We start from the raw sequence: 27,004 nt of genomic DNA, 5'->3' as shown, positions 1-27,004 counted from the left end.
CCCCCAGCACTTTCCCCCTTCACTGGAGCGCCCCGAAAAATGGCGAGAGGGTTAGGTCTGCTTCATTTCGCGTTCCTTGGGTGTTTTTTGAAAGGCTGTAAGGAAAAACCTAAATCTTTACATGCAAGCCGAAAAATAAAGCGTTGTGGTGCCATATTGGAAGAAGGCAAGCAGCACCCTGCCCTCACCAAAGATGGCGAGTGTCCCTCAGGGGGTGTGGCGGCGGCGGCTCCGCCCGGGTTATATGAGGAGGAGGTGGCGGGGAGGAGGAGGAGGAAGAGAAAGGTGGGGTGGTTGTCTGCGGCTGGAGGTATGGCTCTGTTCTGTGAGGACGCGCAGGACAAGGTGAGGGCGGCGGCCCGGGTCCGGCTGGGGCGGGAGGTGAGTGCGCAGTCGAGCTGGCCCCGCGGCGTGAGAGGGAGCTCCCTGCTCCCTCTGCCCCCGGCAGCACTTGGACAGTGACAGGTTTTTGGTTTTTGCTTCGTTTAGGATGTTTTTTTTTTTTTTAAAATATGAATAGCCCTAGTCCTCGTGCCTTTGGCGCACCGAGTTCCCGTGAGGGCAGGGGGTCAGAGTGCCCGGATGATTGTGGGGAGCAGCCCATGAGGGGAGATGTGCCCAGAGAAAGATAAGGGGGTGCGGAGGATTAAAGCCAGAGTGGGAAGGAGGAGGAGGAAAGGGCTGTGTAGCTGCCGTGAGCCAGTGTGGGCTGCACTCCGTGCCGAGGCGGGAGCAGGGTGACAACCGGGGCCCTGAAGCTGCGGGAGCTGGGCCTGGCAGGTGATGCAGGAGCAGGACCTGCTCGCCAGGACCTGTCCCCGGGCACTGCAGGCGGAGTGCTGTAGGCGATTGTGCTGCAGGGAGTTAAACTTGCTCTTCCTCAGTGGGTCAGCTGCTTGCTGTGACTGTGACCGGCCTTCCTGACTGTGTGCTCTGCGTTAATTAGGCTGTCAGCTATCACTTCACCTGCGGTGCTCCTTTCCCTCGGTTGTCACATCAGCAGCTGGCTTGGTTTTCCTTTCTCTGGAGAAGCGTTGAAGCTGTAAGTGCTAAGGAGCTTCATGTCTCCCCTTTAAAGCAGCACGGGGTGTTTCCTAATGTTAAGACTTTCAGCTTCTCAGAGGAAATGCAAGTGAAATGCTAAAACAGGAACTTTGTGAATTAATGTTTATGTAGTGTAAACAGTGATTGGAATTATCTCTTCTATTGGATGAGCTGCTTGGGTTAACCTACCTAAACTCCCTAGTTTAATAACTACCCTCAATACACCTTGAAAAGAAGGTAAGGCAGCCTTTTAAGAGTCAGCAAGTTGCCTATTTGCCTTTCGTATTGTCACATCTGCATGTGGTTTTGCATTGTGACTAAGCTTCACTGGCAGGAAGATGCCTTTGCTTTAAGCTGATAGGTGTGCTGAAAGTCTCTTCAGTCTGTGTTTTCTCCAGCTTTTTTGGAGCAAGTATATTAACTAACTCGAGGGCTAGAAATACACGAGTCTTTATTGCTTTCCGGATAATTTCCTTTTCTCTGCTTCTTTTCCATATGAATCTTGTTTTGAAACAATCCTGAGTCAGTAAGACAGTCAAGAGTTCATAGAAGCGTTTTCTAGTAGCTTACTTTGAGCTCTGAGCTGGCCAGTGCTTTAACTCTTTTCTACTGCATGCAAAACTCTTTGTATTAAAGTGTCTGCCCTTGGAGAATACTGGAGGGGAAGGTCACGTATCAACTCTCTTGCAGCAATTGGTAACTTTTGAGTGTTTATGTGCCTTTCTAACTCAGACAGGAATATTGGGGGGAGAGGAAAATGTTCTCATGGTGGGGGCTGGAGTAGCTTTAAACTCTGACGCTTAATGGACAAAGATTAGCTTGTTTTAGGTTGTAGGGCTGTCTTGGGATTCCAGCAGCATAGGGGAGGATAGAAATGCTCCTATCTTGCCTGTTCCTGTTTAGGCAAAGAAATAGCAACATGGAACTGGTGTGTGACCCGTAGATAAAACTTATGCCTGTAAAGGAAACTTCATTAGGTATTAACTTAAATAGGTGCCACTGTTAAGTATAAACTAAGAACTGACCCTGAGGTGGCAAAGCAGGAGAGGATCAGGATATGTAGGAAGAGGAAGGGAGGATAGGATAAGGGTGATTGGAAGTGCAGTGAAAAATAAGGTGTAATCTGTCATGGGAGAGGAAAAGGCACTTCAGAATTTGGAGTAAGTGGTGGGACTTCCAAACTAAGCTGGAGTAAATACATTGGTATTTCTTAATGTCAGTGGCTTCATGGTATTTTAAGGCTTCAGTCTGCAGTTAAAATGTTCTAGATCAAAATACTGAGAGTGTGTATTCTAGCCCCTCTTTCTCAAAGTAAACAGTGGAAGACAAGATATTGTCTCATGGCCTGGGACTTGCTGTTATAACCTACAAATGGTGACTCTGCTGGACAAATTCTGCTCCATGTTCTGGAGGGAATGAGACCATACTGGACCTTGCTTGTGCTTAGCGAAAAACCTGCTTCTGCATGCTGCTGAGTCTGAAATCAAGTGGGGAGGTAAGCTGCTAGCAAGGTGACGGTTCCTGGATAGGGATAATGCACTCTCAAGGACATGCAGCCTCCACAAAGCTGGCCCAGTGGTTTGGGCTAAGGGAAGGTGAAGCCAGCATGGTGAGGCTGCCGTATTCCTGAGACTCTCTGCCGCGAGCTCTGGCCTCATTGTAGGAGGTCAGCAAAGCATTCTTGGAGATGCTGGCTGTGCTCTGCAGACACATGGGGGCTTGCCCTGCATGGTCAAACCCTTCTAAATGAGGAAGCTGTGGCTTGGGTGGAGGTGTCCTGCTTTCTGCTGGTAGAACAGGGTGAGCCAGCAAGGCTTTTCTTCAAATGTGGCATCCTTGAATGTTTATAGAGTCCTTCCCTCTCTCAGGAGGCATGTGACCTGCACATTTCTGCAGAGAGTAATGCAGCGATCCCTCTGGCAGGAGAGGGCTAGTTTATTGCACAGCCAGAGGCAACAGGTGCTCTGGGCCTTCTGCTTCCTTGGCAAGTGAGACGCTGCGGAAAGAACTCCACAACTAATAATAGTTGTTAGAGCGGTATGTATTTATTGATGTCGTGATGTGTGGGGAATAATTTCACCAAAGACACACATACCCAGCAGGGAACTTGCCCCCCTTATTATTCCCTGAGGTCTTCCATATGCATGATATTCCATGGTCCTCCTTCAAACATATTCATTCCTTGACCCCGCCCATCCTCGCTTGGTATGGTAATTAACTCCATGCCCTTCTGGGCATGCACAGTCTGTTGTGGTGGTGGTCTTCAGGCTGTGGTGATGGTCTTCAGGCCTTCACCTCTTCACCTTTATCTCTCCCAAGTGTGCTTTGGCCCTCTTGGCACATTTTCAAGGGAACATACCATTTTAGAGTCTGTGTTTTTTCTTTATCTGTGCCCTTAGCCCTGTTATTCTGCGGTTTAGGCTAGTTCTTCTTCTGACTATTGCCAAAGCTCCCAGTACTTGTAGTGCTTAAAAACATGCAAAAGGGTAACAGACACAGCATTCAGTGTTCAGTAAATGTCTTCTAAAATGTGATCTCATATATTTTAAAGTACTGCTTGGAATACATTCTAACATAGAGTGTATGTTCTTAAATCTATTATAAAGGATCAGCTGGGATTTTTCAAATCTATGTCTCATCTCCCCTCTTTTCTATAAACCTACTAAATTCTTTTACTACTATTGAGGGTTCTTCCTAGATTTTAGTCAACTATTTTGATAAATTATTCCCCACGCATCTTGACGTCAATAAATACATACCACTCTAACAACTATTATTAGTTGTGGAGTTCTTTGCGCGGTGTTTCAGCAAGCACTGCACTTGCTGAGGAATGCCATTTCAGTGTGACTGCGTTGAGCTGTTATTCCCTTTTCATCAGTGTTTTAAGCAAAGTAATCAAACCTTTGCATCACTAGAATTCTCCAGTTTGAAGTCACAAATTTGAGGAAGCATTTTCCGTAGCATAAGTAGGCACTGGTTCAATTTTCCTGATTGTGCGTAACCAGACCACTTCAGGACTGTTCAGCTCAGTGTCAGAGTGGTGACAGCAAGCCTGCCACAAAGGCTGGAAATCCAAGCTTCATATGTGCTCTCTGTAGTGCTTAATGCCTGCAGTGCACTTTCAGATGTACTTTTAGTATCCTACTTAAAAGGAAACTTAAGCTGCTTGTGCTGTATATAACTAAAATGTAGTTCCAGCAGCTAATGCTGCTGATATCTGCTTGCCAGATCCTCTGTTGGTTAACTCCTGGGTGTCAAAACAAAGCCCTCTGGAACTGAGGGCTCTGTTTAAACTGCCAGAAAGCATTGTGGTATTTTACTGCTCTCTGGAGAGCACCTAAACAGCTTTAATTAGAAAGCCTGCTCTGTTAAAAGTAATGGATTTTAGGTAGTGGCAGATGTAATTACTGCTGAAGTCTTTTTTGTGGGCTGTTGCTTGAATGACAGCAGGGAGGTAATCAGTAAGGAGAGAAGGTTTCTAAAAGTTAGTTGACAATAAGCAGAAAACTTTGACATGTGAACCCTTGTGGAAGGGCTCCTTGCTTCTTCCAAGAGCCTGGCTCTGTGGAAAACCCCTGGATTAATCTGTCTTTGAGAACAAATACATATTTTACTAGCAGTCAGAAGCTGTACACAGTTGCTTACACTGCAGATTCTGTTAGAATGCAGAAGTGACACCGAGTCATCCAGAGCTGATGCTAAAACTGCAAAGGGTGGAACTGTAAAAGCAGCAGCTCAGGCCTTTCACCAGAACTAAGAGACTTCAGTGGCTGAGGGCATTTCCTCCCACTGGGTGTCTGCAAACATCAAGATGTGTTTGCATTTGGGTGAGGCCTGATCAGAAAGGTAATGGCTGTCAGGCAGAAGTCTGGGTAGCTGATGGTCTTCACTGCCTTGTATTTAAGTGATCCAACTTTTTTTTTTTTTTTCCTAGCATCTCTTAGCAAATAGAGAAAAAGCAAATGTTCTAAAATTCTACCTGAATTGTACACAGTAATGATCTCTGCTGTTTCTGGGGCTTTTAGATCAGGTATTTATCATGGTGTCCTAATTAGTACCATAATATCTATTTTTAGTCTTCTGGTCCTGAAACCTAGAAATGTTAACCAGTATGACATCTATGTTATTGTGAAAGGCACTGCTTTGTTCTGATTTACCAGTTGGACAGTATCTGTCCTGAACAAGGAGTAGTTTTGCTTGAATCCTCAAGAAACCTCAGAAATTCTGAAACAAGTCTCTGACGAGTTCTGAGTCTAGAAGTGGGAGGTGTCAGAAAAGCTGTAACAGTTTCTGGAGTCATTGCAAACTGGAAGCTGCTTCTGGGAAAGAGAAATGAAAGTTGAAAGTGAGAGTACTGTGCTGGCTTTGGGTGAGTATTTCAGTTTGCAGCTCAACGCAGCTGTTTCCATTTTGTGCGTCCTCTGTATCTATTTGGGCATCTGCTACAAGTGAGGAATAATCCCTTCCCAGCTGCTGAGCTTGGATTATGTCCCTTGAGGGTATGGAGTGACAGACTGGTTTCTGATAATTTGATGGGGAACCTTCAGTTCTCTTGCCCCACTGCTTGGAGTCTGGGGAGGAAGCAGTGATGTCCTAGCAGAGAAATACCTCTGGATATGAAGGAGCTGCCAGAGAGTTAAGATGGAGTGGTGACCTAGGAAATGGGTTGGATGTCTGCTGTGGTAAAAAAACAAGCCTGGGGCCTGGAGATGGATATTGAATTCCTTTGCTCTGCACAGCCTTCGTGCGACCATGGGAAGGTTGGTCCCCATTCTTGCTTGTAGGATAGGTGTAGGAGAGATGGTGACATGAAAGGTCCTGTGTGCAGTGCTGTTGGTGCTGCAGAGCAGGTACTTGTGTGCGTCAGGGGTAAGTGTGAGACATCTGCCATGGGTGCTCACTGAGTCAGTGCATTATGGAGCTGTGTTGACAGGAGTGGGGCTTCCTTCTTCCCCCCATTCAGGGGACAAATGCTACTCCAGCCCTTTTTGTCAGGAAATGAAGCACTCCCTCCTCCTGAAGTCAGTCAGTGTGAATGTTCCCTTTGTAGTCTGAGCCATGATTCTGTAATCCTAAAAGTCTCTGGCCTGGAGTTAGGAGCCCACAGTGACCTTCACAGGACTAGAGTAGACCAAGGGATCTTACAGTCCTTGGTTTCATATAGCTCCAGGCCCTATTTGCAGTTTGTGCAGGGTGCCAGGAGACACATGCTTGTGACATGTTAACTGTTTTAATCTGACCAAGCAGGACCACCTAACGTTCATGCTTGTCTGTCTCCTGTGTAGGCAACTGCTAGGCATGGAGGGGCCTAGACAGCATCTAATCATGGTTTACTTTCTCCACAAGACTTAGTAAGAAAGCTCACAAATTCAGGACTCTCTGATTTGTGTAATCCTTTCCTTAGTTTAGCTGAGAGGAAATGGTTTCCTTTGGCTTATCATATTTTCCAGACTCAGCAGTTCATATTGTTAGCACTGCTGATCCTGTTTGGACAGCAAATAGAAGTAAGCAGGATGTAAAACACTGGTGTCTGCATCTTGCTGCTTTGGCTGGTGGTGTTATGTGACTGGGAAGTGGGAAACACCAACTAGCTTGCCTTTCATTTGGCAACAGACAGTGAGCTGTGCTTGCAGTGAAACTATTGCCTCACTGGTGGCCTTCTACCTGTCCTTCCTACAGTGCCTGAGTGGGGCAGCTTCTGCCCAAACCTGTGTCAGTGACCTCTGAACTGTGCATCTCTGTTTGGCCTGTGCCTTCCTAGCAAGGACCAGAATTGCCTGCATGTATGGGAACATAGTAGTCTGTCCTAAGTAGTGACTGGAGGGAAGTGATTACTCTTGGAGTCCCTGTAGAGTTTGGGAGTCCCACCATGTCCTGTGGTATGTGAACAGTGCCTGGGACTGCTAGGAACTGTGCTCTGTAAGTGTGCTTGCTGCCAAGGCAATGCCCAGGGTGGGCTAAAGGTATTCTGTCCTTTCCATCTTCTGGAAAGCTTGATGTGCTGCATGCAATATAATTCCATAGTTGTAAGGCTTAAAGTTTTATCTGTTGCCTATCTCCTTTTAATTCTAGCTAATGGTGAGGATGCAGCAGGTAGAAGTGTTTTTGGAGGGTGTTTTGGAGGGTGCAGTGGCTGGGGTGTCCCTGATCATAGGGGAAAGCAGTGGTGGGGCAAATGCTCCCTGTCCTGGCAGCTGTGTCCTCTGCAGGCAGCCAGAGGCACTTGTCACATACCAGATCTGGGCTGCAGATGGCCAGCCTAGGGGGATGGCAGCTTCCAGAGCCTTATGGAAGCAAAGCTTCATCTTATAACAGGTAGCCTATCAACAGTTCTTAGGCAGCTTTACAGAGGCTTGAGGCAGTATTTAACTATCTGTGATATGATAGGATTGCTCAGATCCTGGCACCATTTGCCTGTGGGCTTGGGTGCTGAAACTTAGTGTACATAGCAGTGGTAGGAGCAGGCTTCTGGCTGGTGTGGCTTATGCTGCAGAGTGGTGAGACAGCAGTCCTGGTGCAGTTCTCTAGCCTGCTTTTCTGAGAAGGCCTTCAGAATTATCTCCAAAGGATAACCTCAGCATTCCTCCTGGTTCTGACAGTCAGTCTTCAGCAAACTTCCTGTGTTGTGACCTTGATCTCTGGTGGGTTCTCCCTTATGCAGAAAATAGCAATGATTTGTTAGGCTGCAGCAAGGGAGGGCCCTCTTAGAAGACAGTTTTCATGTGTAAGCTGGAGGTTCTCCTACTGAGAAAGCCATTCCACTGCTCTTGAAAAGTTTGAGTATTCTTGAAATTACGTTTTGGGTCTAGGCTGTTGGAATAAATGAAAAAATACGCCCTCAGAGGAATATGCTGGCTCAGTTTAAGGCTCTTTGAAGCACTGGGAAAGGAATTCTGGTCATTTATGTGTACCTGAAGGCAGGGGTGTAGTGCAGTGTGGTTCTTGTTCACAACTGGTGATCAGTCAGCTTCACTAAACCTACTTGAAGCTTGATCAAGGATTTTTCTATGAATTCTCTTGCAGCTGAGGTCTGTATCTGTTGACCTGAATGTTGATCCTTCTCTCCAAATTGATATCCCTGATGCTCTAAGTGAAAAGGACAGAGTGAAGTTCACTGTGCACACTAAGGTAAGGTCATGGGTAGAAAGAGGCTGTACAAGTAACCAATGTATTTGCAGCACACACACGCCTGCAAAAATGGGCTTAGCAATGAAGAATTTCTAATTCAATGGAGATTTTCCACTTAAAGGTGGCCTGAGAATGTGTGTATATATGCAGAGACTTCAGATTTCCTAGGATTTGACCTCTCTAAACAGAGACAACTAGCTGATGGTTAGGTTGGCTTTGCTAAGGAATCCTAGCTAGACACCAGAAGGCTCGGGGGTAGGAAGTGAGCTACTGAGAAATGTCACAAAACAAACTGCATTAATGCTCTTCTACAAGAGTACTTTTTTTTTTTTCTAACAGTCTCCTTAGTGGTGCTGTTGAATAAGTGCCAGCTCAGCTAAAAGGGAGTGGGCAAGGCTCTTAGTAAGCAGAATAGCTTCCTTTGGAAATGGACAGAACTGTTTCTAAAAGCACTGATTTACAAAACAGTAGGGCTTCTATATATTCTCTTCCAGACTACACTGCCAGCTTTTCAAAGCCCTGAGTTTTCAGTTACAAGGCAGCACGAAGACTTTGTGTGGTTACACGATACACTCACTGAAACTGAAGAGTATGCAGGACTCATTGTAAGTACTTCCTAAAGCATGTGATTCTAAGTGAAAAACTGTAGCAATCTAAAGTGCCTAGTAATAAGGGCATGAAGTATGTTTTACCAGTGTTACTGGTGTTTTGTAACTTGGGTGTTGCCTGTGCTTCCTGTTGACTTAAATCCTAAACAACTTGAGTGGGATGGCATTTATGTTAACTTTCCATATAGCTTGGAGCAGCAAAAGATGCTGTGAGAGTCCTTGACTCTATGGTGGTATTAATATCTTCCTGAAGACGACACACTGAAATAATCTATTAAATGTGGACTTTCCTTCCTATCATAATTCTTTAGGAGATGGCTGGCAATGAGTGGATTATAGAAACTGTTTCTCTGCGTTGTTTTCTCTCCTGCAGCAGGGATAACACAAACCAGGGACCTAGATGTCAATGTGTCTCTAGAATTCCTGGATCATGCACTCTTTACTACACTTTCCTATGATCAGGCAAAAGAGCCTTCTTCTAGAGAAGGCTAGAAGTAATCTTGGAAAACGTTGTTTGCTAATACCCATGACTAACCAGTTCCCTTCCTAGATACCTCCAGCACCTTCAAAGCCTGACTTTGATGGTCCCAGAGAGAAGATGCAGAAGCTGGGGGAAGGAGAAGTGACCATGACAAAAGAAGAGTTTGCAAAAATGAAGCAAGAGCTGGAAGCGTAAGAAAAATGATTCTACTGCCAAAAGCTGCATTTAGAGAAGCCTCCTAGGAGAGCAACTCATTTTGTGATAACTGATTTTGAGTGTCACTGTTTTGAAGGGTGTCTTGAAAATTCTGGAGCTGGGGAGTTGCCCAGCTTTTAAGCTGGAAAACTTCCTAGCTAAAGAGATTGAAAGCAGCTTCACTATCACAACCTGGCTATTTCAGAAGTCTGCATTTGAATATTTTCATGGGATAAACTTAAAGCAATTCTTTGTATGTTGAAGAAGGTAGTACAAAGAGGATCTCTGTTGTTTCCTTGCAGTGAATACCTCGCTGTCTTCAAGAAGACTGTCTCATCACATGAGATCTTCCTGCAGCGGATTGCTTCTCATCCTGTGCTCAGCAAAGATCGCAATTTCCATGTTTTCCTGGAGTATGACCAGGACGTGAGACTTTTTTCTTTGTTTCCCTTTCCAAGCGAGGCAAACTGTTAGGAGTGCTGTTGTTTTCGCTGGGCACAATCAGAATGTTCTGTGGATTTATGTGCAGCATCAGCAAGTAGATATTTCAAGTATTTCTGTGAGATGACTGAAGGATGAAAGCCTGACCTTTAGCCCTTTCTCTGTTATAAATCTCACAGTGTTTCTAAATTCTTGCCAAGTTGGTTAGGAAGCCACCTTTGCATGTCTTTATCTTGGGAACATGTATGACTCAGGTGTACCTGTGCTGTGTTGCATGGTCCTAAAATGGAGGAATGGAGATATATTAAAGTCACTCCTGCATCTGTTTCATCCCACCTAATTATGAGTGATAGATGCTGATTCAAGATATGCAAGGAGAAACTGAGCTGTTTGTGGGAATTGGAAAAATCCATGGAACAGAAGAGTTGAACTACTTGTAGCCATTGCTACAAGTAACTACTTGTGCATTGCGGAGGGCTTGGAAATCAACCTGCTCTGACATATGCTAGGTGTAAAGGATGTTATTACATTGCAAGGGTCAAAACAGTCACCTTTTTCCCCGCCCCAGTACAACTTTAAAGCTGCTTGGCCTCTCTATTACAGCTGAGTGTTCGGAGAAAAAACACTAAAGAGATGTTCGGTGGCTTTTTAAAAAGTGTAGTGAAGAGTGCTGATGAGGTCCTCTTCTCTGGAGTCAAGGTAAGGTTGTTGCTTTGTCTCTTACCCTAATCTTGATTATTTCTTGCTTCCTGCTCCAGGGAAGCTAGTGCTGTCTGCTTCAGACTTGCTGTGCATGAAACTCAGCTACTGACATTACCCTGCCTTATTACTGCTCTCCCAGTTGAGGGGAATAGCCTGTATTAATTCTGATTTCTATAGAAATAAGACATTGTAGCTTTAGGCTATTCAATTTCAGTGTATAATTAAAGTTTCTGGATGCAGAAGACCTGCCTTAGTACCTGATACTAGTGGAGAGGAAGGAATTATACCTTCAGGAAATGTGCTTGTGGCTTTTGTCTACTTTGGAACTCTGAACAGACATGATTTATGGGTTTCTGCTTATGCTAGACAAGATCAAATACCAAAGACTCCTGTAACTGGTCTTGCTCCAGCTTTTGTGTTGTGTTGCCATGGCAGCCCTTCCCAATAAGCTTGTTGTCCTATGCAGTGTCACGAAATGTTACAATATGTATCATGGTTGGTGTGGATGAGAAACAAGCTTGTAAACTGCTTAGTCCTTAGCTACAGTGTTGCAGCAGGCCTAGAAAATTAAAGGCCAGTTGGGAGTCCTGGGGGCGTCCCATACCAACTCACTGGCTGCTTCAGACAACCTGCATCAGTATTTGAGCAACAATTTCATCTTCATTGCATAGTGAGGAAGAAGTTTGCCAAGTGGCTTGGGATGTCAAATCCTTGGTTCACATCTTGTCTTGAACAGTTTTTCCATAGGGATTGATGGGGCTCAAGCTTAGGCCCAGGCTCTGGTTCTTTCTTTGGCCCTTCCTAAAATAGGGAAGAGCTGCTGTTCTGCAGTTACTGACTTAACAGGTCATATTCTTTTTCAGGAAGTAGAAGATTTTTTTGAGCAAGAGAAGACTTTTCTTGTGAACTACTACAACAGAATCAAGGATGCATGTGCAAAAGCAGATAAGATGACGAGATCTCATAAAAGTGAATCTTTTCAAAGCCCTTTCAAGAGATCATACAGTTTTGCTGATTTCAGCCTGAAACCTTGTCTTGTTCTTGCAGATGTTGCAGATGACTATATTTATACTTCAGCTTGTTTGAACAGCCTGGCATTAGAAGAGCCTACAGTTATCAAAAAGTAAGCAGTTCTAACTGTTCATAAACATTTCCTGAGTCTGGGAATACCAAATTTCCTCTGTAAAATCCAGAGGACTGAGTTATAGGTGGTTTGAGTTTCTTGAATTGCAAGCAAGTGGCATTAAAACTTCACTTCTTCTGGCACTCCTGCTGTTGCAGTCCTAATGTTATCGATTGCACCTAACTCTGAACTAGTTGATCACTTGCCAGTTGTGGCCTAGAGGTTCCTTGGTCATCAAACTCCTTCTAAACAGAAATCTCCTTGATTCTCTTCAGGTCACAAACTGCTAGAGACCCCTGAAGAAAGGGTTTATTGGTGTGTGTTCTAATATGCTATTTAATATAACTGCACTAGGTCAACTTACACTAGGTCTGTACTATCTTCTGGGCCTTTGCACTTCCAGAATAGTAGGGGAGTTTTGAGCAGGGGGAAGCTAGTTACCTTTTTTGAGGTTACTTCTTCCACCTTTTGACTTTGCTATCAATTTACCAAGACCTTGTTATAACAGTACATAGCTCAATAAATAAATCAGCTCATCCCACTTGGATAGCAGCAGGGAAATTCTCCACAAGACCTTTGGAGATCAGCATTGTTTTATCAAATGGTGTTGAGCTGCTCAGCTGTACTACACTGGTAGGCTGCATTCCAGCACGTTGAACCTTTTGTCCAGGTCATTGCCTAAATTTTTGTTTGTTTGTTTGTTTTGTTTGGGGTTTTTGTTTGTTTTGTTTTGTTTTTTTGAGGCCTTGTTTGGTTCTGTATACAGGAGTAAACTCCAGCCTTCAGCTTTCTGGTTTCCTGCCAATTGATCCTGGCACTTATCAGACTATGAAGTATCTCAAACTTACTTATGCATTTTTTCCCCTCACTAGGTACTTGTTGAAAGTTGCAGAACTCTTTGAGAAACTTAGGGTAAGAGCTTTGCTGGGGGCAGGGGGGGGGGGGGGGGGGGGAGAAGAATCTCTGACTCTGGATGTTGCTGTTCTCTGTTACATACAAACTAACTGATTTTTTTCCCCTTCTGCAGAAGGTAGAGAGTAGAGTTTCATCTGATGAAGACTTAAAGCTCTCTGAACTGTTGAGATACTACATGCTCAATATAGAAGCTGTGAAGGTGAGAACAGTTTTCTTTATGAAGCTTAGTTTTGTTATGGGCAGCATGACTCACTCATGGTATTCTTTGTGCTTTAAGAAGACAGGAAAGTGGACCCTTGTTTTGCCTAAGAAACCTGACACTCTTAAACCACAGCAGAATATAGAAGCTATATATTAGCTAGCTGGAGCCCAGCCACTTACAGAAGACCTTGGACCAATTTTTCTTTGGCATGTAAAGTGGAAGAACTCTTTAAATATCTGTAAGTTAGAGCAAACTGAATTTAAGTCTGCAGCAGTTTCTTTCCTGTCCCCTGCCTGAGCACTCATGGACTTGCCAATAAAATCAATAATGATTAATTGGTAGTTGGGATTGACTTCAGAATTTTTAGAGTACCTTAGCACAAATACGTAGTAACTTGGGAAAACTATTGGAGTCTGGACTTCCCTGAGGGCTTTGGTAGACTGATGTGACTGCAAAAGCCTTGCTGGCAACTCCTTTCTAATCAAAACTTGGTTTGACTGGGGATGACTATGCTGCAAAAAGGTATCTAGGTACAACCTACTGGCCTCTTCATCTAGTGTCTCACCTGTAATGTCAGTTACTCCAGAACATCCACTACAGCCTCCCTCACTGGGGTGCACTGTTATTTAGACATCACAACTATACTGCTGCACTAGGAAGGGCTTGGTGCAGAGACCTGTACTATTTTTCTTGTCTAGGTTAGTGTGGTGCTTCAGTCAAACTGACAGATCTCCAACAAATTAAATGTCTGCTGGAAATAGACTCAAGGAATTCAGAAAGTGCTTTTTGTTCTTAGTGGAGAGATCCACCTTACAGCAGGATAAACTGCTTTAAGGGAAGAAAGGATGCCTATAGTAGCCCTTAGACTTCCTTCACTAAAGCATAACTGGCTGTCCTGAAAATGTAGTGCTGCACTGTAAAAGGCTCCCAAGAGCAGGCTGTAATAGCTTGTTGGAAAAAGCAGGATCTGGTGCTGAAAGAAATGAAACCTCCTGCTGCTAAGGTGATTGTAACCTCAGTTTGGGAAGTAGTCCTGCTAACACTCTGGTGTGCTATTTCTATGTATTCAGGATCTTCTGTACAGACGAACCAGGGCTCTTGTTGACTATGAAAACTCAAACAAAGCTCTAGACAAAGCCAGACTAAAGAGCAAGGACATCAAGCTGGCTGAGGCACATCAACAGGACTGCTGTCAGAAGTTTGAAAAGATTTCAGAATCTGCTAAGCAAGGTAAAACAGGCTTTGCTGTACTTATCGTTAAAGGAGAGCTTAATGCAGTTGAGGTCTCCATCTGGCCTTCAGCTACTGAAGGCTCTTGAACAAATAGTCTGGGCATTCCAAGGACAGTAGAGATAGATGCTGTAAAGTGAATGCAGCTAAACATTTTTAAAAACATTTCTCTGTAGCAGAGCAGTGTCAGTACTACTCCAACCTTATTTATAAGCCCCTTGTATTTGCCTTCTGGACTGAACTCAGCCTCCATGTGAATGTAACTACTGGAAGGTAAGTAATTATCTCAGTCAGAACTGTGCAAACAGGCTTTTGCTCTGTTCCAGTACAGCATTGCAACTCTGCATTATACAGAGTTTCAAACACTGGTTCTTAGTAGAAGAATATATGCGTGTATATATATATTTATTTATATATTTGGACAGTATAAAGCACAGGAAATATGCTTTCATGGTCTACATGGTGCTCCTTTAGTGTATCTGGCTTTTAAATATTCTGGGTTCTCACAGAGCTTTTGTGGCTTACTTCTGGTTTATTCCAGCTGTCTTCCTACAAACCTTTTCTGTCTTAAGCTGTCTGTGTGTCATGTGATGACTGCATCTTTGTCTAAAAACAGCACGACTAACTCTTGAACTTTTTTTTGATCAAATACTGTAATCTGAGCTGCACAACAGAACTCCTGAAACATAAGGGGCATAACTGAAAGTTGTCACATTTCATATATCTCTCTTACCTTTGTTTTTTTCCTTCTCTACAGAACTGTTGAGCTTCAAACAGAAGAGAATAGCAGCATTCCGCAAAAACTTAATTGAAATGGCAGAACTGGAAATAAAACATGCAAAGGTGTGTTCTCTTTGGAATTTAACAGGCATGGGTTGAGAGAAGTGATTATTGTGTAACCAGGATTTGCTGGGTCATCTGACTTCCCATCAGGCAGCCTCGTCTGTGGGGTTTGACCCCTGCTGTGTCTAGAGGAGGGAGCTGCTGCTTCCAGTGCTCCTGAGTGCTGGGACAGGAGCATATTCTGCAGCTTGTCAGGCTGTCAATCCTTGTCACTTGGCTTGTCAGTGGACAGCACATGGCTCTACAGCAGCCTCTGCCAAGCTTTGCTAGGCAGGCTTGAAGGGTCTGTTAACTTAGTGTAGAGAACAAAGCAGTAACTGTGCATCTTCAGCTTCCTTTGAAGAAGGAAAGTCTAATGTCCTGCTCCCTGAGAGTACTGGACTTTACGACAGGCAGCTGCTTCTGTGCTGAACTGGAATGTGACACAAAGGCCTTGACAACACTGCTCAGTTTGGCCCAAAAAGCTTCCTGTTAGCTCTTACCCCTCACCTCACCACAAATGGAGTCATGGTTGCAGGCCTGCAGGAAGAGGCAGATTGCAGAATGTGTGATCTGGTTTTGGTTCTTTACTGCTTGAATGCTTGTCTTTCGCAGTAGATCTTTAGCATTGACACAGGCTACAGAATCCTATCATGGACCCACTGTTTGGGAAGCCACTTCATTGTAAAAGGTGGGATTTGAATTATCAGTCATCCTCATCTGAAACTAATTCTCTTCCTTTGCAGAACAATGTGTCTCTCCTGCAGAGTTGTATTGACTTGTTCAAGAACTGAGAAGTCTTACTCTGAAAATGTGACAAAAGCATCAATTGCATTCAATAGCCAGGGCCAACTTATTGGCTTGTCTTCATTAGCTTAAACTAAATATTGTCACTGAGATTGTTTCACTAATACTAAAGTATGTTGATAGTGATACATTGACTTTTATTGGTATAAATGGGAGCTGAATTGTGTATGAATTGTCTGGATGTAGCTAACATCCTGTTGGCTGATAACTCAAAATGAGTCAAATGTAAGAAATTAATTTGCTGTTCACTGACTTCATCTAGCAGAAAAAGTTTACTGAGAACTCCTTTTTTTGCAGGATCATAATCTGTCTCCTCATGGCCCTGATATATTTAAAACTTGCCAAGTGAGAGTGACTTAAGGGTAATAATTTTTTGAAGTGAATATCTTAGCATTCCACTTCCCAGACAGATTTCTACTAAAATATATTTTGAATTTCTATAACTACATTCACTATTTGTACACTTGGGCAACACACCAAATAAAGACGTCTGACACAACAAGCTGTTGTATGGTAAGAATTTATGTAAGATGTAAAGTGACAAAGGCTTCAAACACAGAACTATCATGAATTACTCATCACCTGGAGCTCTTCAGCGCACTAGAGAGAAATATTTGACTCAAGAGGATATTGTTCTTGGAATGGGTGTTGAAATGAAATGTGTGGACTTTAAGTCACATTCCTGTTTGAGTGGCTGTCTGCAACTTTTTCTTCCACTATGCTGCATTTACAGCATTGTAAAGTAATTTTACACCTCCTACTAGCAGCAAGAGGCTGTTTAAATCTTCAGGCCTGCTGGAAGCATAGGCCAGGATAGTCTTCTGTAAGGTATAAAAACCTCTTGAAACAGCTGGGCTCATACTGCCATAGCTGAGATGGCTCAGCCCATAAACCCTAGGGCCATCATTAGACAGTTTACAGTAAATTGGCATATATGGATGTAGGTCAGTGAGTCAGACTGTCCTAAAGCCACCCCAGCTTTTGGGTGAGAGGAGTGTCTCAGCCTTGCTTAATTTCATATGGTTAAGCTTCTAATCATGCTCAAAGTGGGCTCTGTGGCTGTGCTCTGGGCAGACTGCCTGAAGCAGCTTCAGCCGGAGAAGCTCTGAGAATGGTCTGCTCTGTGGCAGTTTCTAAGGGTTTACATTCCTGTGACCTACTGCTTTTTCTTCTTGATACTCCATGAAAACTGAGCAGCTTGTGCCAGCCACACCATCCCGCAGCAAAGTAGCTGAAGAATGTGTGAACTCTTTTTTCCTTTGTTTGGCAGGAATAGTTTCAACCTGGGGTTGTTTGCCATAAGCACATTGTTTGTGTATATATGGCCTCTATATAGTTGGTAGGTGGCAGTGACGCTTCCTATGATAGATGTCAGATGAGCTTCTAGCACTTGTCCTGGGGCCATTAGTGGTCCCAAACTGGATGGTTCATGCTGGCAAAGCTTTGATTTTCCTTAAAAAAGCATACTGTTTATCCTAAACTAGTTCAACATGGCTCAAAGGCTCTTCTTATTTTCTCCAGAGAAAGAATGCAGTTGTATTTGCCATGGCAAGCAACACTTTATGTCCCAACTCCAGAAGTGGCCCAGACTATGGTGGATTTCATGCATTACCAGTAGCAGTGTTTGAAGCAAAGTGAGAGACCCTTTTTCTGTTTCAAATACCTTTTTGGAGCTTTTCCATGAAATGTTTGTTCTTGCATGGTTGGCACTCTAAATTCTTGACATACCTTAATCGAAGTCAAAATATTTATGTGAACAGATTAAAAGTATGTTAAACACTTCAGATGGCTATAATTATGGCTTTATACTGATATTGCAGTTATTGTAGTTACAGTTAATTTACAATAACAGCAAGAAAGCCGTACAGCAGTCTCTGCCAATGCTGATGTTGCTCTAGAGGAAGCTGCTGCGTGTCAGCTGCTGCCAGAAGAGTGCATTGCAGTCAGCTTCAGCGTGGTGACTTGGAAAATAAGCCCCAGCACCGTTCACACTGCTGGAGGCCAGTGGGTGGCAGGCTGCAACAGTCACTGGTTACCTGCTCCCACTGGTTTCCCCTCAGGCTGAGTTGAGATGAAGTTCTGAAAAGGCTGCTGCATCCCCCAGTTTCTTACCTGGTAGCTGGACAGATGTTGATACATAAGAGAAATTAGCTGTGTGTGTAGGTAGCCTGCTCATAAGGAAGGACAGAAATATTCCTTTAAGGCATGTAATATCACTGGACCTGACTTTTCTTATCGCAGCGCCTTGAATAAAGCCTTAACAGAATAAAGATCAGCTTAGGTGAATCAGTGTGATAAGGCAGGTTATCATCAATATGAAAATAAGTTTTTTAGAAATGTTGCTGAGACTTAATTTGAAAGGCTGACTGGGGTGGATGAGAACAGAGTCTCATAGATTCCCAAACAAGGATTGACTGATGTATATTTACTGACCCCATCTGTAAAGCAGGTTAACTTTAACTTTACAAGCTTGTTCCTCTACTTTATGAGTTAAAAATTGGCTTTTGAGAACAGGCACGGGCCTTATCACTGTGATCATAACTGCTGTGAAAAGCCACATGCTGCAGATGTCAGTTCTTCTCCCCCTATTTGAATGAGGGCAGAGGAAAATCTACTGTTTGGTCAAGTTTACAAAGGGTGTTAAACATCCAGCTGTAGAAAAACTGTGGATGGGAACCAAGCTGGTCCTGTAAGAGAGGCTCAAAAACGTGTCCTCTTGTACAAGGCTGTAAATCCAGGTGCTGCCAAAAAATAGGTTTGTAGCCATAGAAAGGGAATGATTAAGGATCAAATGTACTTCTGGAAGGAACTGGTTTGCCCTGATGTATGCAAGTAGTCATGATTCTAGGAAGACACATCACTGATGCTGGGGCTGGTAAATAAAACAAAGAACATTTTGTGTGCCTTTGGGATACATAAAGCCTGGAAAAGCTGTGGACATGTACTCTTTATGCTCTTTATCCCAATTTATTCTGTTTTTCTCCATTCCATCATCTTTCTTCTGGATTGCACACTGTTGGGGAACTCTGATCTGAGGCCTTGCCTTGTGCTACACTTCTGATAGCAAATGTGAATTTCTCAAAACATGGACTTCAGGAGGTTTTCTCAGCAGGTATTAAGTTTCTGGCTTGCCATCTCTTTCAACAGATTGGGAGATGCTGCTTGTTTGTGCTGTGAAGCAGAGAGCTCTACAGAGTTCCTGTTTTTAGGTGGAGTGTTCAGTTCTTCCCTGCTCTCTCAGCACTTTCTATGGTTGAGAGCACAGTTAAGAGTGATTTTAGTTTGTCCTCCTAAACACCAGTGTCATTGCTTGGTGACAGTGGAATATCTGAAATGGCTTTGAAGTTGGTCCGTTGGCAGATCACTGCTCACCAGTGAATGAGTGCAGACACTGGTGATCTCCATGTCATCCCTCAGATTGTTGGCTGGCTGCAGCTTTGGATCTGCAGCTCACTGTTTACCAAAACTTGTGTTTCATTTGCTGGCAAAATACTGCCTAGTGGCTGAGTTCTGGTGTGGGCTCAGCTTTGCTTTTTGTTTACTTTTTATATTACAAAGCCAATGAGAAGACCCAGCTGAGATCAGAGTCCAGCTCAGCTGGGTTTTCATGCTTGCATGCTAAAAATAATCCCTGCTAGGAGTGCTTCGTAACTTAAACAGACAGCAGGAATGGTGCCTGTTTTACAGGACAGGGAATTCAGGTGGTGTGCAGAAAAGGGGACTTGCCTGTTGTTCCATGGGGAATTTTTGTCAGATCCAGGAAATTAACTTGAATCTGAAATTCCACTCCAGAGCTGTCTTGATCAGCTGCTCCTGGAAGCAGTCAAATGAGTGCTGGTAGATTTGAGTTTGACTGTCCCTTGGCTGTGGTTTGCTGCTCTTCAGTACAGATGTGGCAACTGCCAATGTCACTTCTGCCTCCACTCCAATGCAGTGAAACATTTCAGTTAATTTAAGTGACTTTTAGTGCTCTCTTCTGTGGGTCTGTTTTACTTGGCAGTAGAATTGCAAGGTCACTTTCTGCAAGAGAGGCTGCTGGAGTCCTGAGCAGGTAGAAATGCATTGTGAGAGCTCCTGTGTTGGTGCTTTGGCTTCTTGTCAGCATTCAAAGCTAGAGAGCAGTGGATTGTGTGCACTTACTGCTTGCAGTACCTTAACCTCTTTTAGGTAAGACTGTAGAAGTCTTCCCTATCAGTTAAGAGATTCTCATTCCCTTTTTTTTCTTGTGTTTAATGTTGCTTTGCTGTTACTCAAAAACTTTCCTGTTATGTGTGAGGAAAAGGTCCCTGAGAGTCTGACTCACTGAAATAAAACAGGAGTAAAAAAGAACTTTAAGGTTCCTGTTTAATGCCAGTCTACTGCCTGCTTTGAAAACAATGTCCTGCTTTATTATGTCTGGTTTAGTTAGGATCAAGTTTGTTCTGCTCCCTTGCCAAGGGATTTTAAAAGAAAAAAGTAGCAAGAAGAAATCCTGACTCTGAAACAGCACAGGTTTAGATTGCACCTGTGGCTCAGCCTAAAAATATACCTCAGGCTTAGAATAATTTTATCAGGAGCTTCCAGTTCTTTCTTGAACTTCTGCTTGAAGGCCTTGCTAAACAAAACCTCTTTAAGTGTAAGAGGTTAACGAGAGATGTTCTAGTACAGTAAAACTTGAGACAGCAATGGATGTGTTTTTATCATGAGCTCACTATCACTAAAAGGGGATGGCCTCACTTCCCCTCCTATTTTGTTCTTATTGAATACCTTGGGCTGGTCCTGATGTTCGTGTGGCCTCAGGCCAAGGTGATGTAACTCGCTAAAATGGCATGAGATGGACCTAAACAAAACAAAGGTTTTTTGCCAAGTCACTGTACTGAATCTGTGTCCCTGGAGCTGAGAAGCACACAGAGCTGTTCAAGGGCAGCTCAGAGGGGATGGGGAAGGACACCTTGCTGGGGAGGCTTAGTTTGGTTCAGCTGTGTTTTGGAAGTGTTGGACCAGCACTTCTCCAGTGAGTGCTTCCCTTCCAGGAAAGAGTGGCAAGACTACTTCTAAACCTGTAACAGGAAGACCTCGCCATCAAATTCCAGGGCTGACTTTATGACAGAGATTGTCTTCAAAATGGGAGCTGTTCCTTGTTGGAAAAAGCAAAAACCTTGTCCTTTGGAAGGTGCACAGAGAGCTCTTGCTGGGAGGTGCTGGTGGCTGGTGACTTCAGAAAGACTTGTGTCACCAGTGCTTGAGAAACTCCCTGTGTGTGGGCAGTGCAGCACTGGAGGTTTGCCCCCACTGCCAACACTTTTAAGGAGGGTAGAAGAATGGACTGGAACCATGGGTATGGAAAACATTAGCGAGTTAAAACCAGGAGCTAAGAGGCAGCGCCACTTTAAAATTTTTCATTCTGCTCTGGAGATTATTGGCACAGCCTCTTTCAGTAAATGCAAAGCGGTTGCCATGGAGGACAGGAAATCTCTTGTCTGCACAGAGAAAGAAAACATTGGAAACTGTCCTACTGTAAAGCACAGCTGCCTCTGTGCTGAGAGAGGGGTGCTTGCTTCTGTGGAGTGTTTTCCAAAGGTCTCTGGTTTTGTCTGCAAATCTTTGCCCATATTTGCTCTCTGTTTCTTAGTGTGTTGCTTGTACGTTTAAGAAGAGCTGGACAAAGGAAGTGGGAGCAGCTGGTTAGGACTAGTTTTAAGTGCCCTGATTAATGTGAGAAGCAGGAGGGATTTTCACTTGGAAATAAGATACTTAGCAAACTTTCAGTGTATGCCTTTCCCTTTAACTCTGCTGCTCCTCTCACTACTGTTTCCCTCTACCTTCCCTCTCTGCCTTTTCTTGCCTCAGACCACTTGGAGCTGCAGGCCTCTCTGCTGTGCTGGCTCTGCATTCTTTACTTGGAATCTTTAACATATCTTGGCTGCTGCTGGAGGTGGGAACACCAGTTTGGGTCACGTGTGCAGATCGAGTAGCTGGCCATCTGTTCCTGCAAATACCCAGATGTTTAGAGCTGGCCTGTCATTACAAGGTGGGTAAGAGGTGAGACTCGAGGCAGATCTTTCAGGACATGTTGGTGCCACTTTTCCTCTGCAGGCTCTGCAGGAGGATCCAGTTTCCTCAGGAGCTGAGACCAGACAAGCCTATGGTGGATTAACTTTGTCAAACCATCACTGTTAATTAACATCATCCATCTGTATAAAGGCCAAGCTGCCTGGATGCTGCCAACCCATGAATACCTCACCTATCACCAGGGTTGTCATTCTTGCCTATGGACTGCTTCAGAGGCCAGATAAGCAGGTTACGACTGAGACACACCAGTGATTATTGATCACCTGCAGATACTGATCACCACTGGATCAGGAATTTCCTTTCTTCCAGAGACAGGTTTGTCAGTTGTTTAGTTCAGGTCTGGTTCTGTCCCACTGCTGTCTACACCATTGCAATCCCAAGTTGTATTTGGAACAGAAAAAGAGAAGGCTGTGTCTGACTTGGTGAGCTTTAGCTTTTGCTTGGCAGTGTTTTCTGGGTCAAGTTTTTGAGCTGATGCTCATGAAACTGGGCTTGTTTCAAGGCTCCAGAGGAGCCTTGGCATTGTGCTTGTTAGCTCCTGCAAGTAGACTGTGGTGCTCTGCGAGGTGTTCTGGCTGGACAGGAAAGGGAGCTGTGCTCATCAGCTTCTCATTGTACACCAGTCACTGCTTTCAACGTGATGTGTTAAATCAGCAGCAAGGTCTCTGCAGATCCCTCTGGGAATTGCTCATAGGGATGTTGTGGGTGAATTTAAGGTACCTTTGGCACTCAGTGTGATGGGAACGGTGTCAAAATCCCAGAACTCCTGTATCCTTCCTGAAGCTGCTCCAGGATTTCCCTTGCAGCTGTTCCCAGCCTTGCCACAGCCCAGCTTTGATGCAGTGTAGAATGTTCAAATGACCCTCTTGCTCTGCTTCTTCTCATGTTGGGAGAGAGTCTTTTGATGTCACCTGACATGGCTGTGTTGACTCAAGTCAATGCAAGACTGATTTACACCAGCAGGGCTCCCTGGTTGTGTTTGCCCAGCCTTGAATAAGACAGGTTGTGATGTCTGTCTGGAGTCAACACAAGGCCACCTGATCCATATCTTCCTTTTATGACTGATCACAAAGTGCCACCTCCTCCTATCCACCACCAACCCTCCCTAGGTATATTTGCACAAATCAAGTCCCACCCTCTGTGCTGGGAGGTTTTCCCATTTTTTTTTTCCCATCACTGGCTGGGAATCCACACCTAAACTATCTGGTTTAGGTGTCTTCACCTTGCTGGGATGGGGTTCCTCTTCCCTGATGTGAGGGTGGACATTTTAAGCTTCACATCCATCTGTTGCAGAATGCCTGCTTACCCTTGGGCACAGCATTCTGGGGCTGGGCTGGCACTATTTGGCCCATTGGTGTAGGCCCTGGCTGGGTTTCTTTAGGGCTACCAGATTCTCAGTGTTTCTAGTCCTTTGGCCTGTAAAATATGCAAGGTGACACAAATCACTCACTGATGTCAACAAGACTGTGAAAAAGAAACGCCCTGCCTGTCCCTTAGGTATGTGCAAAAGGAGGAATAAAAGGCAATAAATGAAGACAGAGATAGTCTTGCTCATTTTCAATTTGGTTGTCAATGACAACCATTCTGGAAACTGTGTGTTGCATGGAGCCTGTTCTTTTAATTTTCTAGATGACCAGGACATCCTTTTGTTAAAAGAAGGGCTAAAGAACTTGCTTGGGGGTAAACAAATCTCTTGCATTAGACCTTGTGACAGAATCTTCTTCCTTTGGGGCATAGACTGGCAAAAAGGACATGAAGAGCTTGATGTTCTGCAAGAGAAAGGCAGGAGACAATGCTAATGGCACCAATGCTGGGTGGTTTTGTGTCTGTGCATCTTTTGCATTTTTGATACACCATCTCTTTATGCCAGACATTTCAAGAGGCTCTGGAGAAGATTACTTAGAAAATCCTTTGGGCTGCAAAAAACCAAGTGCAAAATGTAATGTGGCACCTGGTTGCTGTGCATGGCTCAGCCTTTGCTCGAGTAGAAGAGGGGAAAATGAAAGATTTATTTGCTCTCCTTGGGACTGTGCACGTAGTATTTGTGTGCCTGAGTGAAATGGCAAGCTGGAGGACGTGTTCTGGAGGAGGAAACACAACCCTTGGCTGTAAAGCTTTCCTCAGGCAGGATAATTTGGTCTACAGAAACTGGTTTACCATAAAAGCCATGTGGTGTGCAAGGACACAAGGCTTAAACTGCCAGAGCTTATCCTTGGTGCACACATCAAGCAGGGGGAGGTACAACGCAAACAGGGAGTTCTCTGTGGGAGACAGGCACCCCTGTGTCTTCATGGAGAAATCTTTGCAAATAAACCACCTGGCTCTGTTTGGTTACTGAGCAGCTAAAAAAAGGAGCAAGGACACCTGGAGGACACCACTGACTGACGGCTGGTGAGAGATGGATTGCTTTGGGGAAACATGGAGGTGGTGATATCTTCCTGCCCTCTTTCCTCCCCTGACCTCAGCCACAGCAGGAAGGATGTAGGACTCGTGTTATCACACATTGGCATTGTGCTGTTGAATATTCCTACTTGGTGCTCACTAACCTGCTCCAGAGTGGGTGGTACATAAGAAAGGGCCTGCAAGTGTGGCTTGGGGGGCAGGCTCAGCAGATAGCCCCAGATGCATTCCTTGCTCCTGGAACAATGGATCTAGGGTCTTCTGTGGGCTGGACAGGTAGAGCACTTCTGGGGACACTGCTGGAGGGACTATAAAAAGGGACCATTTCTCTTAAAAGTGCAACAGAGAGAAGGAAATGGGAGCTCTGAGAGTGCCTCCTGTCCTCTGCCTGCCCCTCTATGCCAGTGTGTGCATATCCTGTGCCTACCAAAGCCACAAGATAAGACAGCCCTGGAAGGAGATTTGTTTTCTGGGTGAGTGACTGAGCTCTGGGCTAAAATTACACAATCCTTGTTTAAGTGGCTGTCCTGCAGCTCTGCAAAGGCCTAACAAAGCAGGGAGAGGTGAGGAGGTGTCTGTTCCCCAGGGGGTTGCAAAGGGAGGGCCAACGTGGTGGGGTGCTGATTCCTCACTAATTTGGCCAGAGGTGTGGCAGTACCCAGCTCCAGCACTTTCTAGCAGCGCAGTCCTGTGAGTTTTCAGTGCTCAGGGATGGTTTCCCTTGCTCTCTCAAGAAGATGAGGAAGATGCTGTGTTGGATGGACACATGTTGGAGCTGCTTTGCCCAGGGCATGCCATAGGGAATCGGTCAATGAGTCAATCAATGCTCTGGGCTGCACAATGGGTTTGGGAGCAGGTCAGATCCTGCTGAGCTCTGTGGAAGAGGCATTATGTCCCTATAATGTCAGCCTGGATGCACTGCAGAGCATCGATACGTCATGAGTACACTGGCTTTACAGAAAGATGTTTCTTAGTGCTCTTAGCTGCAAAGCTGCTCAAGACAGGACCTTTGGTAGGGTTTGTGTAATACCTCGTGTACAGGAGTCCCAATCCCAGCTCTATGTGATCATCCCAGAAGCAGGTGCTTCCTGAGCCCTCTCAATCTTTGGGGCTCTTTGCTTTGCAGAGCTGGACCTGAGAAAATGGGTCTATCCCCTCAGCCTGGAATTGTAGGAATGCTTAAAGGGAAGAGTTGTAATACTGCAGTGAACAAGTACAGATTGAAGGGGGAAAAATGGAGGGGAGAGACAGTGTCACCCACAATGCTGGAATAAATCAAGGATCCCCTGGCTGCAGGAATAATGAGTCTTCAGTGTTCTCATCCAAGCACAGAGAGGTGTATCCCTTCACAACCGTGACTGTCGTGTTTGCTGATGAGGAGTGTCCATTCCCAGATGGAGGACAAGCTGCTTGCCTGGTGGAAGGAGAGCGTAAAGAAGACCTTTGCTCTACATTGAACCTCCCTATGGTCTCCACCATTCCCTGTATCCCTGCCTGGCCACTCCATTAGGTCTCCTGGCTGGGCTATGCAGGATGCATTCCTCCCATATGGGTATTTTTGCCATGAATGATGGAGCCCAGAAATCTGACACATGAGAGCAATATCACAGCTGATTACCTGGAGCCAGTAAGGACAGGGATTGGAAAAGTAACTTGGCATGTTTCAGTGAGGTGCTTCTTGTAGCACAGCACTAGACTGGGGAATGAACAGCAGAAAGTGGAGGGTGATGAGCTGTGACAAGGACACCACAGCAGGTAGGAGGGGGAGGTTCTTAATGTTTATGTTTCCATATACAGGGTCCTGCTGTAAATTTGGGAGGAATACACTCTTCCACTGAGGCAAGGCTGAGTGAAATTCTTGCTGTTAAGCATCAAAGGCAAGCTGTGCTTCCCTGGCAAATGCAACTTGCTTTCCAGCCTCAGGAAAAGGAGAAACTCCAGGAAAATGGCCTTGGATGGCTGCAAAGGTCAAATCAAAGAGGAATCCATAAATGACCCTGCCAAAACGGGAATGAGAGAGATTCCACCTACCCCAGGGTGCCTGTACTTAGGTCTCCAAATGGGGAAAGGAACATGCAGAGGGCTACACTGCTGTAAAGAAGTTAAAGGTATGTAAGAATGTTTTGTGGTCAGGCCTGTCCAAGTCTGTGTGTTATTAAATTACCTCCAGCCATGTCCCTGCTGCTGCTGGAAGTGCTGTATGACCCATGTTGTCTCCCACATCTTGGATACCTGCAGAATGAAGCTCCTTAGCATGGGCTGAAGCCACACCAGGGACCATCCAAACAGTCATAGTTCCAACTCCCAGCCAATCCAGAATCTGCCTCCTCCTCACTTTGATCCAGTGGGAGGCTGGTTTGTCCCAGCTGATCTGTGTGAGGACAGGGAAATATTCAAACTCCAGGACTACCTGGGCAAGAAAAGGACTGAACTAAAGGAGGGTTCTTTGTGACATTTGTTGGGAGGTGGTGGTAGGATTCCTGTGGCTGCTCATCTTTCTTGCAATGGTGCCAGCCTCTCCTGTTGGGCAGCAAGCTCCTTGTAGGCCCAATGCCTGATGTCGGATGTTGTGGTGAAGTTCCTGTGCTGAAGAACCTCTTGTATCACTAGGGCCTGTTGTTGTCATGTTAATAGGATTGTTTTCCCACTTCAGTTATATTCAGATCAGCATCCCAGCTTTAAACCAAATGCTCTGAAATCTGTCCAAGAAAAGAATATTTGTTGCTGAATTTGGGGTTTTCCAGGTATGTCTGTGCAGCAGGCACAGGCCACAGGTATCCTGGGAGCTCTGTTTACTGCCCAGCTGCAGCCACAAGCACAATGTGTGGCAGAGCTCCCACCCTCACCTTGTCTGT

General features: G+C 44.8%; 2 protein-coding genes across 6 annotated transcripts in view; both read left to right on the top strand.

Annotated features, from left to right (window-relative positions):
* The first annotated feature begins 262 nt into the window (after positions 1-262).
* Positions 263-26,236, top strand: SNX5 (sorting nexin 5). 5 transcript variants are annotated; one of them, XM_066178038.1, is made up of 14 exons: positions 292-345; positions 947-1,042; positions 8,068-8,172; positions 8,667-8,777; positions 9,331-9,452; positions 9,759-9,882; positions 10,501-10,596; positions 11,463-11,568; positions 11,647-11,722; positions 12,595-12,634; positions 12,750-12,836; positions 13,910-14,069; positions 14,827-14,912; positions 25,947-26,236. In XM_066178038.1, exons 1-14 carry the CDS (start codon positions 313-315, stop codon positions 26,142-26,144), a joined length of 1,440 nt encoding a protein of 479 aa, XP_066034135.1. In that variant the 5' UTR covers positions 292-312; the 3' UTR covers positions 26,145-26,236. The 5 variants fall into 5 exon arrangements, with proteins under 5 accessions (XP_066034137.1, XP_066034140.1, XP_066034136.1 ...); XM_066178042.1 differs by lacking the exon at positions 25,947-26,236 and adding an exon at positions 15,638-16,200 and having other exon boundaries at positions 294-345; XM_066178040.1 differs by lacking the exon at positions 947-1,042 and having other exon boundaries at positions 263-345.
* RRBP1 (ribosome binding protein 1) overlaps positions 26,173-27,004 on the top strand; it is a 52,321-nt gene continuing 51,489 nt past the window's right edge. Inside the window, exon 1 of the mRNA XM_066178035.1 lies at positions 26,173-26,257. The gene's annotated coding sequence lies outside the window, so the exon portion shown is untranslated. The remainder of the gene's footprint in view (positions 26,258-27,004) is intronic.

This window comes from Chamaea fasciata, unplaced genomic scaffold (assembly GCF_029207755.1).
Source record: "Chamaea fasciata isolate MVZ Bird 193981 ecotype frontalis unplaced genomic scaffold, bChaFas1.0.hap1 SCAF_3, whole genome shotgun sequence".
Lineage (NCBI taxonomy): Eukaryota > Metazoa > Chordata > Aves > Passeriformes > Sylviidae > Chamaea > Chamaea fasciata.
The sequence above is the reverse complement of the archived record's forward strand: the minus strand, read 5'-3'. Positions and strand labels throughout refer to the sequence as shown.

Excerpts from the sequence above, each read along its gene's own strand:
- SNX5 (XM_066178038.1), top strand. The coding sequence starts at position 313 with ATGGCTCTGTTCTGTGAGGACGCGCAGGACAAG. Across the intron at positions 10,597-11,462 it reads TCCTCTTCTCTGGAGTCAAG|GAAGTAGAAGATTTTTTTGA; the intron begins GTAAGGTTGTTG and ends ATTCTTTTTCAG. Across the intron at positions 14,070-14,826 it reads TTCAGAATCTGCTAAGCAAG|AACTGTTGAGCTTCAAACAG; the intron begins GTAAAACAGGCT and ends CCTTCTCTACAG.